The 17661-nt window shown below is 36.8% G+C and overlaps 4 protein-coding genes across 5 annotated transcripts; 3 read left to right on the forward strand and 1 right to left on the reverse strand.

Annotated features, from left to right (window-relative positions):
• The first annotated feature begins 1088 nt into the window (after positions 1-1088).
• On the forward strand, positions 1089-2747 carry SYP111 (syntaxin of plants 111). Its single transcript, XM_021426943.2, has 2 exons — positions 1089-1246; positions 1541-2747. Exon 2 carries the CDS (start codon positions 1569-1571, stop codon positions 2508-2510), a length of 942 nt encoding a protein of 313 aa, XP_021282618.1. The 5' UTR covers positions 1089-1246; positions 1541-1568; the 3' UTR covers positions 2511-2747.
• A 209-nt stretch (positions 2748-2956) lies between these two features.
• On the reverse strand, positions 2957-7769 carry NPQ1 (non-photochemical quenching 1). Of its 2 annotated transcripts, XM_021426693.2 has the most exons (6): positions 7628-7769; positions 6401-6717; positions 6112-6284; positions 5445-5541; positions 4943-5334; positions 2958-3701 (listed from the first exon to the last, which is right to left on the reverse strand). In XM_021426693.2, exons 2-6 carry the CDS (start codon positions 6686-6688, stop codon positions 3188-3190), a joined length of 1464 nt encoding a protein of 487 aa, XP_021282368.1. In that variant the 5' UTR covers positions 6689-6717; positions 7628-7769; the 3' UTR covers positions 2958-3187. The 2 variants fall into 2 exon arrangements, with proteins under 2 accessions (XP_021282369.1, XP_021282368.1); XM_021426694.2 differs by lacking the exon at positions 7628-7769 and having other exon boundaries at positions 2957-3701; positions 6401-7559.
• A 924-nt stretch (positions 7770-8693) lies between these two features.
• On the forward strand, positions 8694-12077 carry LOC110415823 (uncharacterized). Its single transcript, XM_089783456.1, has 8 exons — positions 8694-8796; positions 9131-9697; positions 9785-9808; positions 10095-10556; positions 10824-10939; positions 11164-11424; positions 11514-11714; positions 11827-12077. The coding sequence occupies exons 1-8, from the start codon at positions 8694-8696 to the stop codon at positions 11893-11895; spliced, it is 1803 nt and encodes a 600-aa protein (XP_089639582.1). The 3' UTR covers positions 11896-12077.
• Positions 12078-13029: 952 nt separating this feature from the next.
• LOC110415954 (putative leucine-rich repeat receptor-like serine/threonine-protein kinase At2g04300) lies at positions 13030-16212 on the forward strand. Its single transcript, XM_021427748.2, has 9 exons — positions 13030-13038; positions 13441-13549; positions 13911-14480; positions 14567-14590; positions 14724-15179; positions 15314-15429; positions 15520-15780; positions 15860-16060; positions 16144-16212. The coding sequence occupies exons 2-9, from the start codon at positions 13450-13452 to the stop codon at positions 16210-16212; spliced, it is 1797 nt and encodes a 598-aa protein (XP_021283423.2). The 5' UTR covers positions 13030-13038; positions 13441-13449.
• The last annotated feature ends 1449 nt before the right edge of the window (positions 16213-17661 follow it).

A 17661-nucleotide genomic window follows, 5' to 3' on the forward strand; every position in this document is an offset into this window, starting at 1 on the left:
TAATGATGGATTATGAAAAATATTCTTTTAAGGCGAACTATTCATTTTAAAAACTAATAAACTTATATGAAATTATAACTAAAAGTTAAGTGTCACAGTCAGCAGATCCGTTATTAGAATAGTCCCTATGGACTGCTTAGCTAGTCCATATGCAGAGATCCATCCGTTGTCGCCTTGGTAGCCAAATAAAATATTCTAAAGCAACTAGAATACTTTCTAAAAAAAAAAATCTCTTTGTTGATTACTTGTTCATCGAGGAAGCATAGTTTTTATAATTTTACTTTTCTTGTATTTTAAGGAAGTTTAGGTTAGATATTTTTATATTTACTTTTACTTGAGTACTAAGTTTAAGTTAAATAAATTATTATAAATAGCACCTTTAAGAGTCATTGTAAGATAATCAAATTAAGTTTATCAAATCAAGTAATTTAGTTTATGTTTAAATCTTACGTATTTTATTTTTCTTTTATTGGAGCAATAATACTTATTTATTCTCTTCAATCTCTTTTTTTATATTTGCTTATTTTATGTTTTTATGTCGATTATCAATAAACCTTGTTTAGGCTTATTTAGTTTTACAAATACGAGATTACAGCGTCATATGACACTTGGTTAAAGTTCTAAACTGATGATATAAAGATGAGTTTAAAATTTTTTTAAATTTGTAAATAAATTAAAAAATAAGTATATATTTATTTAAAAATATTTAATTATTAAATAAACTCGAACATGAAATTAAGAAACTTTGCGGACATCCTTTTTCAGCAAGTCCAAACCATACAAAATTTATTGAATAGCTTAATCATCCATTCTTCCTTTTCCCTTTGTGTTTTTTTATCAAGCCAAATGGACCTCACTCGGCCCGATAAAAAAATCATTTTCCTCAGATCTGAGGACGTGGGTCCAAGATTTGCTTAGACAGTCATCAAAAACCAACAAATTATAAATTTGCCCCAATTTCAAACGGAAAAATGAAAAATTGAAACAACGGGCATCCAAAATATAGCCGTTAGGACATTGGAGCTCAGAGCTGTAACGGCTATTTTTTTCCCTTTTCTTTCCTGAGAGATTTTTCCCTTCCTTTTAAGTACTGTCTCCAAGCTCTCAATCAAATTCAAACACCTGAGATCTCAGATTTCTTTCCAATTTTTCTTAGTCAAAGTCACATTAATCAAGTTCTTTCCATATATCTTTTCTCTTTTGGAGCCTGCTGATACTAAGAAGCTAGCAGCTGGAACATTTCAAGGTATGGAAACACCAATTTCATCAGTTCAATTTTCTTTTTGTTAGATTCTGTAGAAGAGATGCTGAGCCTTTTTTTTTTTTGGGTTCATTTTAAGAAAACCCATTTCATCATATTGCAAAAATTTATGCTCTTTTCTGTTGAATTTGGATTCGTTTGTAGTGAAAATATGATTAAGGATTCTTATATGCAGCTCATGTGACATTTTTAACTGCAAAGGAAATCTAATGCCCTCCCTCTTTGAGTTCAATTTCATGTATTTATCTGATTGTTTTTCTCCTTTGATTGGTTTTTTAGGTCTGAAGGAAAGTTCCAGAGAGCAAAGATGAATGATCTGATGACCAAGTCCTTTATGAGCTATGTCGACCTCAAGAAAGAGGCAATGAAAGATCTTGAAGCTGGACCTGACTATGATCTAGAAATGTCCTCCACAGCAAACACCATGGACCAAAACCTCGGCCTATTCCTTGAAGAAGCAGAGAAAGTGAAGCAAGAGATGGCAGTAATCCGTGAACTCTTAGGCAAGCTCCAAGAATCCAATGAAGAAAGCAAGTCACTTCACAAACAGGAGTCCTTGAAGGCTTTGCGGAACAACATCAACAATGACATTGTCACTGTGCAAAAGAAGGCCAGGACCATCAAGTCACAGCTTGAAGAAATGGACCGTGCCAATGCAGCTAATAAGCGCCTCTCAGGGTGCAAGGAAGGCACCCTCGCTTACAGGACTAGGATTGCTGTCACCAATGGCTTGCGCAATAAGTTGAAGGAGCTCATGATGGATTTTCAAGGTTTGAGGCAGAAGATGATGACAGAGTACAAGGAAACTGTGGGCCGAAGGTATTATACAGTGACTGGAGAGAACCCTGATGAGGAAATCATTGAGAAGATCATTTCTGATGGTAATGGAGGCGAAGAGTTCTTAACGAGTGCAATACAAGAGCATGGTCGAGGGAAGGTGTTAGAGACTGTGGTTGAGATTCAGGACAGGCATGACGCTGCTAAAGAGATTGAGAAGAGTTTATTGGAGCTGCACCAGGTGTTTTTGGACATGGCGGTCATGGTGGAGGCACAAGGGGAGCAAATGGATGATATTGAGCACCATGTGATGAATGCAAGCCATTATGTGAAGGATGGATCCAAAGAGCTCAACACTGCAAAGCAGTACCAGAGGAGCAGCAGGAAGTGGATGTGTATTGGGATCATTCTTCTGTTGCTGATCGTTCTTGTGATTATCATTCCAATTGCTACTAGCTTGAGTAGTTCCTGAATTGGATGTTGTTACAGAGGATTTAATGTCCAGTTATTCCTTCTGGTTTCTTTTCGCTTTGCAAAATGTAAGATCTGGAGTTTGCACAAGTTGCAGTCCTTATGTTTTGGGACTGGCTAGATGGAGTGTTGAGATTTTTTTTTTTTTTCTCATTCTTTTGTTGTTGAGATTCTTAAAATTCAATGTGCAATGGAGATCTACCAAAGTATAATAGGTGTTGCAATTGCGTTCCTCAAATTCAGATCTTCTTTGCTTTTATCTTTTTGTTGCAGAATTTGAGGATGGTTAAAGCATAACAAATTTCATTTAAAAATGTTCTGCTTCCTTAACCCAGTAACAACTGTTGCATTTTCAATTATGGTTTTCTCAAGTCCCCTACTCCCAAAAGGACAATAAAAAAAAAGGGGAATTTCTAGCTGACAGATTCAGTTCTTGGTATGAAAAAATTTCCCTTACTAGTTTTTGCAGATATCTGAAAATAACAGATAAAAGGAAAACACGACATACAACACAAAGAGGACTTTACATTACATCTGCAGCTGAAAAATAAATGATTGTTGAAATACAAAAGCTGAAAGAAATATTCTGTTGAACTCAACCAGCATCCATGTGAATTATTGCGAAATAAGCTGTACAGTTTCCCAAAAATTGTAATTTAACTGTTGAACTTGTGAAACCTATCTTAGTTTCCTAAGCGGTAGTGCTTCACTGAAGAGTTTCTCTACCTCACTTGCTTCCATTTTTAACTCGCTCAACAGATCCATCTCTTCTTTACTTAGCCCTCTTAAGAAGTTTGCCTCACCTTGTTGTAGCTCTTTGAAACCTTCTGCCAACTTCTGGAACAAGGTCATCTCAGTCTTCTCAATCCTCTTTACCTCCTTCTCTACCTCCCCTTCAATCTCTCTGACTTCCCTTATGAGGGTCTCCTCCCCTTCCTCTACTTTCTTTTCAAGTCTTTCTACAAGGGGAGGCTCTGGCCCACAAGTATTATCTGTTCTGATAAATTTGTTGAAGTCTCGCCCTATGTTTTTAGCTGCCCTTTCAAGTTCAGGTACAATGCTTTCAGGCAAAACTGCACTTCTTGTGTAGACAACGGCACCACCATATCCATCCCAGGCATCATTCCTACCCCGGTAATATACAAATATATAATCATCCTGTTTGTTCTCTATTTTGGATGATAAAATATACCTGCATATTGAATTTAAATGGTGAGTCCAGAAGCAATGTTATTATGAAAAATGCCAAATCAACAGTGAGAAAACCACAGTGCATAGAGGGCTGTTACCACAGCCAGGGGTGCTCAAGATATTCCAATCTGTATCGATATACTTTTATGTGACTGAAGAGACAATTGACACAAGTTTTTACTGTTAATGAAGCTATGAAAGGATAAGATTCTAAAGTGGATTGGTTCCTTTGCAAGTTATTACTTCTGGTAAAAGCATGATGCTAATATTATGCACATAAGCTTGACACACAAAGAATCAGGTAAGCGCCATAAATGCTGCCATAAGCACTCAACTATGTACAAAAAACAGCAGAAATCCTCTACTAGAAAGCATGAAACCTTCATCTCATGCTGCATCTGTCTCTGAAGGGGCAAACATAAGGACATAGTGACCAAATTAAACTGCTAAGCTGATAATTTATCTCATCTATCCTGCCTTAGTTAACACTGACCTTTCTTACTGTCATCAAATTTGTCCTCCAGTCATTTTTTTTATATACTTTAATCCATAAAAAATGATTTGAACATCTTGCTTTATCATTTTTGTTTTCTTCAAAGTAAAATATTGATGTCCCCTAACAATTCAGAAAACATTTTGCCTTTTTTTCTAATGAAAAACATTTTGCCATCTGATAACATCAGATCATAGCTTTAAGCATGTTTTTCACATCCTCTTTATTTGGCACCAATATAGAAAAGGGCAAGGAGACTTTTGCAATACATGATGCTTGCGGTTCATAATTCCAGTTTTCCTTTGTGTATCAATATTGTGAAAGTTTCTCCTCAATTCATCTGACACTGATTATTGTTCCCAAAAGGAAAGGAAATCCTTCAATAAATTTCACAGTCCAGTTAGTATTTAATCTTTTAATCTTGCAATCAACTTCTCCCTTGGTGTCATCGAATAGTGTCAGTGGCATCAAATGGTTGGACATAAATGTGAAATATTTTCTGGTCTCAAAACAAGAAAAGTTGACCCGCATGAGACATGAATGCGATACCAGTCCAAATCAAGCATTTGTGCTAAATATTTGATTCAAATAATATCCTCATTTATGACTGCATAACTATATTTGGGATATACTTAACTAGTGGATGTTAGTAGTTACAAGCCAGGAGGCCAACTTCGTACCTTTTAAGAAAATTTTGATTACTAGTTTAGGATATGTACTAACTTAAACAGTAGAGGTACGGACTTTACCAGTCATCTTGGTAGTGAAGGTACTCATTGTCATGATTGTAAAGAATCCCAGGGTAGTTTGGATCTTGCACAAATCTCTGCAGAGTAGATCGAGTGAAAAAGCCACCATCTGGTGTTCCTATTCTCCAAGACAAATTCGCCACAAGTTTGCCAGCTTCTGCATGAAATTCGTGTAATTGACAGTCAAAGGTGTCAAAGGTAGGATTTAAGCCACTACTTATGAACCATTTCCCGCTGAAATCAGCAATATTGAAGTTTTCGACAAGAACAGCAGGACTGGGGACAGGAAATTCCCCTATATCAGATTTCTGAGGCACACACTTCTTGCGTGAGACAGCACACTCGTTGAATTCATCTACAACACTGTTTTCAAGGAGGTCCCCACATTTAATCTGCAAAGGTGTGGACACAAAGAAGTCTATAAAGCATAATATACATGCCTTAGGAATAAAATGCTGCATTGTTAGCCATGAATGATTTGCAAGAAACATACAGAACTAACCTGGCATTCAGTCTCATCTGGCCGATCATTGCAGGTCTGGAGGCAAGCAATATTTGCAGCACACGATGGGTTGGCAATGCACTTAGCAAGTTCTATCCTGATAAGAATAATATTACGTGTCAAGTCAGATGAGAGACAACTTTTATTTTTAAAGACTTAGAACTGCAGTCGACATAAATCAGGGATGTAGGAGGTCATCGTGAAGCCGAAAGCAGATATGAAGAAAAACTTGGATTCTATTGTACAGTTCTATAATGTTAGATAATGAACAGCAGATAATGAACATTGGCAGTCACACTCACTGCTGGTGGTTTGAGGTTAGATCTCCTTACTAATCAGTGGTTTGCACACTCTATTGTTCGGTTGGATAGATTACAATCACAATATAATGGAAGTAAAAGTATGGGGAACTGTATCAGATGAACTGGAGCAACAGCCAACCAATAGAAAGAGAAGAAACAAAAAATAAAGGAGTGAAGAAAAATGACTTAGGCTTCTGCAAACAATTGATGCAATAAAGGCAGAATCTAAGCTATTCCTTTCCAATGCTTTTGACAGGGTAGAAATAAGTACATAGGAAACACTATTAGGAGGACTTTAGTGCAGTAAACCGTAAGACACCGACTACCTAAATTTGAAAACAGTTTCACTTAGTTTGATTTAATACCTGCACTCCTTCAATAAGCAAGTGCATGTTTTTAGAGCATCAACAGCTCTAGCCGACGGAATCACCAAGTATGCACATGCAAGCAGTCCAACTACTTTCACAATTTTTGACTGGCTCCATTCATTTAAGACATTTGATATGGTTGGCACCAGAAATGCAAATACCTCTTCTGTCTTAAAGAAAACGCAAAAGGGAAAAGGAAAGAAGAAGATTAAAAGTAGAAAATATGAATATTAGTATGACAAAGAATGTCGTTAACTACTAAGAAACTCTCCATAGCCAATACTACCTTAGGTCTTCTTCTATTGCAGCTACAGGATGAAAAATTCCTAACTTTCCTTCTTGACAGCTGATTTGAACATCTTAAATCTGATGCAGCATAATTCAGATTTGACTTATTTAACTGGGAGCACCTTGCCTTTCTGCCACTGGATTGAATTTTCACTAGCACTATGCCATGAAAATGTGCTACTTGCCTCCTGTGAAATCTTTCATTACTACTAAGGCCTGATGTTCTACACAAAACTTGGACACCTTTATCATGGGAAAAACATAATGAACGTGCAGCTTGTGCCATATTTCAGTATCTCAACTCCCACATACAACCTGATTATGACAAAGAGTCAGTATGTTGTGCTTCTGATAATTTGAGCAGTAATCAAAGAAATAGTTCTTTCTTTCAGTAGACATGTAGAATCCAACTTGCCATCTATGAAGATGCCTGATTGATCCAACTAGTCCAAATAATTTTTTCATCATATCTATTATTACTTGCAGCTATAAGCCTCAAGGATTAATGAATTTCCAAATTAAATCATGACATGGATGTAGCAATTGGAAGAGATGAAATAATATGCGTTTTGTGTACAATATACCACTGAGATGCACTTTAAGCAGCCAACTGTTATTTACTAAAGCATACAAAAGCATCTGAAAAGCACTTCCAATTCCAGCAATAATTTCTTTTTGAGCATTTAAAAGGAACAATCATCCACTAACACTTGTTCACAACAACCACACTAGACTCACTCTGCTAACTCCACTGGATCACAAAAAGGAATGAACACCAGGAGCAAAACAGTCAAAAGAAAAGCACACAACTGCCTGATTTACCGTATTTGAAACAAATAATCAACTAAGAAATATGAACCCACTTTCCTACCAAACAAATTCCATAAGAAAATTGAGGAAGAACTAATCCATTTCAAGGTATGAACCACATATAAAAACAGAGGAAGAGCAAAACTGTAAAAAGAAAAGGTAACCCAATTGCTAGCACTTTCAAAAGTCAATTAATGAACCATATCCAGCTTCAACCTAGCAATAACCTCATACAATTCAGCAAGAACCATTGCAGCTTTTTACAACCAGAAAATGATAATACTTTTACAATGCACATAAAGATGTTTACAGTTTATTAATCCACAGCGATACATACAACAACAAAAATAAACATACAAATGCAAAAATAAAAAAAAGGTGACTTTGTTGAAGAGAAATAGAGAAGAGAATTGACCTTAACCAATGGAGCAGAAAAAAGAAATGGTGGGTTCTGGTTTTTTTAATGTAATGCAGGGGATGCTGCTAACTAAACAGAGAGGAAACGAGCGGCAACAAGCCAACAGCATGTGCGAGCAAGTTCGTCTGTAAGTGAACTTAGGATAAGACAACGTGTGGAAATTAGACCTTTTACGTATCCAACGTTTCTCCATACATATCTTTGCTCTTCTAGCTTTTTCTCCTTAAATATAAAACCTAACACCCATTTCACCAAAACAAATTCTAATTTTGCTAAATGTTATAATGTGTTATAACCCAAAATATCTATATTAACTAATACATGGTTCATTAATCGAAAAATTAGATTCTAATTCTTAATTTTACAGAAAAATAAAAAAAAGTCAAATCATTCAAAATTAAATATTTTAATCTCAATCATCAAGAAAAATTAATATCGAAAAGTTTGGCTTGCTTCGTTTCCTAATGGAATCTAAGTTATAGAAAAAGATCATTAACCATTTTCTATTAGTTTGTCACTTTTACTTTTCGATTGTAATTCCAAAATCGAATAATGGGGTAGCTTACTATGCTAAATGCACAAGGTGGCGATTAGATCCATACTCTTAAGTCTTTCAGTATAATCTTTGGAACATCTAAAAAGCTAATTAACCTGGTCATGAAAACCATGCAAATTCATGGGAGCAAAGGAATGGACAAGCTTGTAACATGCCTCGACATCTTCAAAGTTGTAGAGTTAATGCTGAAGGGACTAGACGTTGAGAAAAGGATTTGGGTCCTTTTCTCCGAGGACAAATTTTCCTGTTATTTTTTAACACCAAATGAATCGGGTCGTAAAACCTTATAAATTCATGAAAACCCTTGACTGTTTCAACGATCTTACCTGTTTTTCACCGATAGTCACTAGGGAACCATGGTCTATAAATATATTTTTGGTTGGATTCTTGTTTCCCATGAAAGTAACTTCAGTTTAATTTCTCAATATCACATAACCAAATATATCCATTTGTTCATCCTCATGCAACAATCGTTCTAGGGCTAAGTACGTGTTACAAGAAAGGAACATGAAAACCCTTTATTCTTGGTTGAAACTTCCATTATTTTGCTTTGGCTGCTTCTTTATCTATGCCTTCCCTTTTGGTTCTCCTTCTCCGGATGATCCATCAGGTTCCTTTTCTTTCTTTTTCTAGATGTATGCATTAGCATTGAAATTGCAAGAATTCAACATTCAAGTTTACTATAATGGTTGTCTTGCAAAATAGGTACACTGGTAGACCCTACCAAGTTGTTTCTCTCAATGCATAATGCGAGATGTGTGTGGACCTCGAATGCATTCCATGCATAGTGCACATGTATCAGCGCTCTTCACAAAATATTCAACAACTTTTGATATGCATTTTAGTGACATGAGAATTAAAATGCTTAGCAGTTTAAATTCAGCATAGTGTGTGGAAGCGGTTTGTCATTTTACCTTGGCCTTGACAAGTTCCAATGGTTGCAGCTTGTCTGTTAAACTTTACTTCATACCCCTACCAGCCAAGTGGTGACTGCATTGGCGACAACAAGAAGATCAAGTTCTGGGGCAGTATCTCTTCAACTCTCTGCTGCCGAAATGCCCTCACTGCCTTCTCTGAGGCCCTTGCAGTGCATGCGCATAGGACAAATGGTGACATCTTTATCAAACAAGACGCGTGGAGAAAATGTGATGGTCATTTTCTTAGTCAAGAATCAGTGTCCATACATTCCTGTGGCTTTGATGACTTTTACCACGGCAGTAGCCAATGCTCAAGTCTATCTCTGACAAAGATTCAGAGTGAGCCATCATACCAAGACGCATTAAAGGCTTGCACAAATCTTGGTTCATCATTCGATGATTCATGCAAAAAATGCACTGATGCAATGGGAAGTGCAGTGGAGAACCAATTGGAACTGCTGCAAGGGAAAAAAAATCATACTGAAAGAGCAATATGTGGATTAGCAGTTATTATTTCAGTTGCAGCTGCAAAAGTTGATAATCACTCTTTCGTTGCTGATTTGTTCAGCTGTATGTCTTCTTTAGACGATTTAGGTAGGAATCAGAAATCGGGTAGGATTTCTTCTCCCTGCTCTTTAAACTTTTTTTACTGACCGCAAACTGTTCCGTTTTCCCTAACAGATATTGGCTACATCAAACTCAAATGTAAGTTTTAACCACTTTTCTCCCATTTATTTTTGAGTACACATAGAGGCCTATTAGGCCTGACGTAGTGGGAGACAACCCTTTTCCATTCCATAAACCCCATTCTCTCTTCGGAGGTTTGAACATCTAACAGTTTTGATATACCTTTAGAGACTATACTTTTCTCTATTTAGTTCTACTGATATGCATTTGTTTTGGACATATTAATCAAATTGAAACATGTGACTTCTTTACTCTCTTTATTTAGTCTGTACAACCTGCAATACTCACAGAAATGATATGTCAGATGCCCTGGCTAGAGCACTAGTCGCGGTTGTTATAGTGATCATCGTCCTAATGCTGATCCTTATTCTGGTAAAATACGTGATCATGAAGAAGAGGAAGAGCAAGATCAAGAGACAACTTCCTAAACCTATTAAATCAAAAGAGTCTAATAGGTGTTCCGGCCTCTACAGTTTCTCCAAAGCTGAGATTGAGAATGCAATAAGTTGTAACAGAAAAAGAAAGAGTCTAGGCAAAGGAAGCGCTGGTGAAGTTTATGAAGGCATTCTTCCTAGTGGGCAGGTTGTGGCCGTCAAGCACATAAACAAAACGAATTCCCCTGATTCTTTTAAAAGGGAAGTTTCAGGTCTCTCCAGGATACGACATCCAAACCTTGTTTCTATGCTCGGTTGCTGCATTGAAGATGATGAGCAGTATCTGGTGTTGGAATATTGCCCTGCCGGGAATCTTGCTCAACAACTCCTAAGTAATCTTGCTTGATCATTATTTGTTGTCCACTTTTGGTTAGAATCATTCTTTTACCTCTCAGAAGCATGAAAACCCATGTTTGCAAGAAGATCACAAATGGTTAATTGCCTTAGACTATTGTTAAAGTGCCATTTCTATGTCTCAGATGGTTAGGGAAAGGGATGCGCGGCGCCCTAAACATTTAGGCTGCAGCCTGCAGAAATAGCTCCTTTTTTACCTTCTTCTCTTATTGTCTTGAAAAATAACTTATGTTATCCATGTTCAGGAAACGACAGTGGCTTGACATGGGAAAAACGAGTTAAGATCCTAAGAGACTGTGCTTTTGCATTGAGGTATCTCCACCATTATATGGATGGATGCATTGTTCACAGAGACATTAAGGTACAATGACTCTTGAACCATCCATGAACCTATGAAAGAGCGAATAGATGTGCTCGTAGAAAATTTCTTATTGTATTTTTGGCAAACCATATACTTCATTTAATATCATGACAAAGAGCACACATCAAAAAGAGATTATTTAAATTAGAGATTAAAGCAATTGAATTTCTGTGTATAAACTCCATTCTTGTTTAATCTTCCAATGCTGCATATTTGCTTCACAGCTCACTAACATTCTCTTGACTGAGGATTTTGAGCCCAAGCTGTCTGATTTTGGGCTGGCTAAGATGCTGGGAATGGAAGAGAGCCAAGTGTTTACAGATGTTAGAGGAACCATAGGCTACCTGGATCCAGAATACATGACGAATGCCAAGCTAACCTGTGCCAGTGACATTTACAGCTTTGGTATTGTGGCTTTGCAGCTTCTGTCAGGACAAAAGGTCTTTGAATTGGATCTTGATGCCAGTGACCAACTCACAAGAAAAGTACTCATCAGCCGTTGCCCTTTCTATTTTCTAATTCTTCAGAGTTGACCAAAAAGAATTTATTACTAACTGATGTCGATTCTGTGTAGGCAAAAGATGTGAGCATGGGAAAACGTCCATTAAAAGATTTTCAAGATCCCAGGCTAAAGGGTAATCTCAACAGGGTGGACTTTGAATCCATCCTGCAAATTGCAGTCCTTTGTGTTGCTAAATCAAGTACAGGCCGGCCAACCACTGATGTTGTCGTTGATGAGATGGAAAGGGCTTGGAAAAACACTTTGGCTGACATGGTTTGGTCACTTTCACATCTAAGGACTCTTTTTTTTTTTTTAAATTTTTAATTCTGTACATGATAGTATCTTGCATGGAGGCTTGAAATGTTCTGTTTTCCATTATGTGCAGGGAGCAAAGAAAGGAGTACATTCATCAGAGACACCCACCTCCGCATCTTTGGATATGATATCAGCTTGACATATCAGCTTTGAGGATCCACTTGGATTTGCATTAGCGTTTGCGTTGAAAACTCAAGGAGGAAAAGAAAAAAACTAAAAAGATGAAAGTAGTAGGGGATAACATAAATGATGTTAATATGAAAAATTAATATTGTTAACTACTAAAAAAAAAAGAAGAGAGAGAGAGAGAGAGAGAGAGACCAAGACCACCTTCAATTGTCTCTGTGCTATTTGAACATGTTGAACCTGATGTCCAATAATTTCTACTGAATTAAATTAACTAGGAATGCCTTAACTTTCTGCATCTAGATTGAATTATGATCAATCTCTAATACTTCTACCAAGTAAAAACATTTCAAACTGCAAAAAATGTACCATATCCCAACGTCTTGACATCGAAATGCAGCCTGGGATGATTGTTACTAGGATCAGTTTGTTTTCTGTTTATGGTACTTAAAATTTGAGCAATCAATTCAGGAAGGACTCAAACATTAATAGCACATTGGGTTCGTTATGCTAGATTCTTATTGATACCTCCATTTGTTGATGTCAAAGAAAGTAAGTCAGATAAACAAAAGCTAAACTGTCAAGAGAAGAAACCGAGGGAACATCCGATTGCCTAATTACCATCTTTGAAACAAATGAATCTGGCAAGTGCAGGAAGAAGTACATGATTTCAAGATTATGCAGCATATACAAAATCAGAGAGACTGGTGGGGTTTATGAAATGTGAGATGGCGAGATTCCATTGTATAGTCTAAGATCATATGTATCAGAAAATAGAAACAATATGAAATCGGATCCTTTTCGTTGACCAGGAAATTCTTAAATCTTTGTATTTAATTGTTAGATATATGATCAAAAAATGTTTTCATACGTACAAGTGCTTGCATTTATACATTTTCTGAATTTGATTCTCAGCATAAGCAATTAAAACCAAAACCATATGTATATATATGTAACCTGAAGTGATATAGAATGATCCCTTTAACTAACAAGCCTTGAATTCGCAAACGCCAATTTTTGGCTGCAATCTTTGAAACATCAGGTTTAATGAATGAGGGATTAACAATTTACTACACTATGTAAAATCATGTTGACTATGGACCCTTGTTTCTTGGATTTCAAGAAGTTGATAATAAAGTAGTACCATAACCGTCAGGTTGATCAATGGATGCGGCGATGTGATTTAAGAGTCTATGATTGGATTCACTGTGTTGCATACGTAAAAATCTTCAAATGGGAGTCAATATCAAGGGAATTTTGTTAGCACTTCACCTTAAACCACAGTTGTCTTGTTATTTAAGTACGTTGAGAACACCATTGTAGATATATGCTCAAAAAAATACTTATTGATGACAATATCTAGGCTGGTAAGTTAGCTGTAAGAACCCAGCCAACATTCAAGAATATCCAGTTTTATAAACGATAGACACTAGGAAAACAATTTCTATAAATAAACAGTTGGGTTTTCTCCAACGGAAAATTTCAGCTTTTCGCTTTCACGATTGTAAATAACTCTTTCTTCTTCATGGCATAATCCTTATAGTGTCTGATATAGCAGGAAAAGGACATGAAAACACTTGATCCTTGGCTAAAACTTGCTGCCTTCTTCATTGGCAGCTTCTTTTTTTATGCCTTTGATTTTGCTTCTCCTTCGCCGGATTCTGCAGGTTTCTTTTTCTTTTCTGTTCTATTTAATCCATGTCCTTTTTGTTTCAAATGAATTTTCACTTTTTCTTATAGTCCTGGATTTGAGCCTGTTGTGCACGTTTTCGTTTACTCTGGAGCTATCCTTCACTCTAGCTTCTATATAACAGTTTAGGCTCACCTGAGTGCACCTTGTGATTGAATTAGACATTTTATGCACATGGGTTTTATTTCTCAAACAAATATTAATTGAAGATAATGACAAATATTTACTAAGATGATTTGAGAGAATGAGAATTAAAGTGCTTTGTGTTTTGAATTCTGCATACTATTTGAAAGCCATTGTTTCTATCTTAGCTTTGACAAAGTCCCCTATGGATGCAGACTGTGTTTTGGATTTCTCTTCATACCCTTACCAACCAAGTGGCAACTGCATTCATGGAAACGGGAAGGTCAAATTATGGGGCAGTATTCCCTCAACTCTTTGCTGTCAAAACGCCCTCAATACCTTCTCTGAAGTTCTTGCAGTTCGCGCTGAGAAGACACAAGAGAGTAGTATCTTCATCGAGCAAGATTCTTGGAGAAAATGTGATTCTCCTTTTTCAAACCAAGAATCAGTTTCCATACATTCCTGTGGATTTGATCAATTCTACTCTGGCAGTAGCAAGTGCTCCAGCCTATCTCTATCACAAATTCAGCGCAACCCATTTTACCCACAAGCAGCAGACTTATGTTCTAACTTAAATTCTTCATTTGAGAATACCTGCAAAAATTGCACTGATGCCATAGCAATGGTAGTGGAGAATCTATTGCAGCTAATCCAAGGGCAACAAAATGATACTGAAAGAACAATATGTAATTTAGCAGTTGTTATTTCCGTTGCAGCTGCAAATGTTACTGATAGCTCTTTTGGTGCAAATTTGTTTAGCTGTATGTCTTCTTTAGATGATTTTGGTAAGGACCAGAACTTAAGTAGAACCTCTTCTGCCTTATGTTCAGGTTCCCTATCCTGACCTTGATCTCTCTTCTTTGCCTGACAGATTCAGGCTACATCAGACTGAAAAGTAAGTTGAAGTGCTTATCTCCATCTCTTGCTGCTGATTTGATTCTGTTTGAGGCATGTTACCATTGAAAAATTATTGTCTTTCCATTTTCTTTTCTTTACAACCTCATATGGTCACAGAAATCATTTATCAGGGCCCCTGGCAAAAGCACTACTGGCAGTCTTTATAGCAATCATCGTACTAATTCTGATCCTTGTCTTGGTAAAATTTGTGAACTTAAGGAAGCGCAAGAGCAACAGAAAACTTCCTAAACCTATTCCATCCAAGGACATCACTACATGGTCCGGTCTCTACCGGTTCTCCAAGGTTGAGATTGAGAATGCTATAAGTGTCAACTATAAAAGAAAAAGTTTAGGCAGAGGAAGTGCTGGTGAAGTTTATCAAGGCGTTCTGCCTAGCGGACAAGTTGTGGCCGTCAAGCAGATATATAAAAGCAACTGCTCTGATTCTTTTACTAGGGAAGTTGCAGGTCTTTCCAGGGTTCGACATCCAAACCTTGTTTCTCTGCTTGGTTGCTGTATTGAAGGCGACGAGCAGTATTTGGTCTTCGAATATTGTTCTGCAGGAAATCTTGCTCAGCATCTCCTAAGTAATTTTCCTGAGCCATTACATGTTGCTCACTTTTCAGTTCAGAGATGTGTCCTGGCCATCTGGGGCATGAAAATACCATCCCTTGTCTTCTTTTCTAGTTGTTTTAAGCTGCACACTATGTTTCATTTGCAGAGAAAGACCGCGTCTTGCCATGGGAAAGAAGAGTTAAAATCCTAAGAGACTGTGCACTTGGGCTGAGGTATCTCCACAATTATATTGATGGATGCATTGTTCATAGAGATATCAAGGTAACATAGATCATATGCCATTGACCTTGTCTATAATTCTTAAAATTAATTCTTGTTTAATTTTTTTTTCAACTGAATGTTTGTCTATAGCTCACAAACATCCTCTTGACTGAAGACTTGGAGCCCAAGCTCTCGGATTTTGGTTTGGCAAAGATGCTGGGAATGGAGGAGAGCAAAGTATTCACAGATGTTAGAGGAACTATAGGCTATATGGATCCAGAGTACATGAGCAACGCAAAGCTGACCTGTGCCAGTGATATCTACAGCTTTGGAATTGTTGCCTTACAACTTCTGTCTGGACAGAAAGTTATTGATCTGGATCTTGATGCCAGTGAACAACTGACACGAAAAGTACTTATTTTTCTCAATTCTTCGGATTTGATCAATAATATGTAAAAACATCGTGTAAATAATTTGAGTTTTCCTGTAGGCAAAGGACGTGAGCATGGGAAAACGTCCATTAACAGATTTCGAAGACCCAAGGCTGCATGGGAATCTCAATAGATCAGATTTTGAAGCCATCCTACAAATTGCAGTTCTCTGTGGTGCCAAATCAAGTAGAGGCAGGCCAACAATTGATGTTGTTTTTGATGAGATGGAGAAGGCTTGGAAAAACACAGTGGCTGACATGGTTTGATTACTTTTGCATTTATTGCTTATGTAAATTCTGTCTGTTAAATGGAAGATAACTTGTCATGATTTCTTTGTCCGCAGAAAACAAGGACGGAGATTGGTCCATCAGCAACACCCCAGTCCAGGTCCATGGAATTGATTTCAGTTTGACGTATAAACTTCAGGTCAATGTTGGTTTTCAAGGGTATCGGATGCTTGTTTATATGTTGTTATATAAACGAGTAAAGAGTGGTGTTGAATACAAAATAAAGATCCAAATTAGGCATTATAATTCATCACATACCTGTCGTGATGGAGGAGAACCCTGTGATTGCTCTGCTTCACTCCTTGTGATCAAGCTCACATAGGGATTATCTGTCCGGAGAGGTAGTGAAGATCCAAAATCGCATTCAGAAACAAGAAAGAGTTCTTTTCCTTGGTACGTAGAACTGAGGATTGTCAAATTTTGGTGAATATCTCAACGATGGAGGGGATTATATTTTTAGTTTACCTTTGTTTTCAAGATAGTGTCGATCTCAAAGAGGCCGAAGTTATCACATCCTCTGGAATTATATCCTATGTGGGCTTCTTGAAATATATTGTATAAAGTCACTAAATTCTGTAATCCTTTTTCAAAATTATATACTTGTTTAAAAGTGTCTCACTGCTTAAGAAACCAAACCTGTTCTTTGTTGCCTGAATGATCACAGATCTTTTAGTTCTAAGTTTCTGCGAAAGTACTTAAAAAGGAAAGTCTTTAAGTGCTTCAATGTTTTGTTTTGAAGATCCAATGTAGTTCAGACTGGAACTAGGGATGATCAGCAGTTTGATAGGATATTGCTACCTGATCATGATGGACAGGAGGCAAAAGAAGATGATAGGAGTGAAACTGTTATATCTAAAATTATCAACATTCTTCTACTCCAATTACAGCTTGTCAAGCTTGGAAAAGTATAAGATCTTCATTGAGTTAAGATCAGAAATAAAAAATTGGCTGAAACAAATCCAGCCCTCAACTCTAAATCAATAGAGACATCTTTGAAAGGGAAGTCCTGAGGATGCATTATAGTAAAAGAATCTTGGTCACTACAGCAGCTAGCACAAATATCAGCAACAAAACTGGTTCCTTGTGCAGTAGACGGACAGTACAATTCTCCGAGCACATATCTAGATCAGAATCTTCAGTAGTATCAACGGTCTTTTTAGCACTCCTTATACTCAAATTTCTTACTGTTAATCCGGAAGCTGATATCGTTGATTTCATATTGTAGCAGTAAAGGAGTTGAGATGTTGATTACTCATTTGCATCTCCTCAAGTTTTATAATATTTTTGGCTGTCATGAAAACTTAATTATTGCTTGGTTATGGGTCTATGAAGATGGTTAATATCGTGTTTTCCAAATTGAATGTCCATAATCCAAAAGAAAATTTCTTTTAGAGAAAGACATTCTGCATATTTAATGTCTTATAATTCTCACAAACATTCCACATAGATGGTGCTGCCTGATAAGGAAGCCATTTGATTAATGTAAGTTGTTTCCATACAGATGGCACTCAAATTTACAGTACCTTATTAGTACTTAATAGTACATGGGAAGAAGGACATCAAAATGGAAAAGG

Source organism: Theobroma umbraticum, unplaced genomic scaffold (assembly GCF_002168275.2).
Source record: "Theobroma umbraticum cultivar Fairchild unplaced genomic scaffold, ASM216827v3 scaffold_147.0, whole genome shotgun sequence".
Lineage (NCBI taxonomy): Eukaryota > Viridiplantae > Streptophyta > Magnoliopsida > Malvales > Malvaceae > Theobroma > Theobroma umbraticum.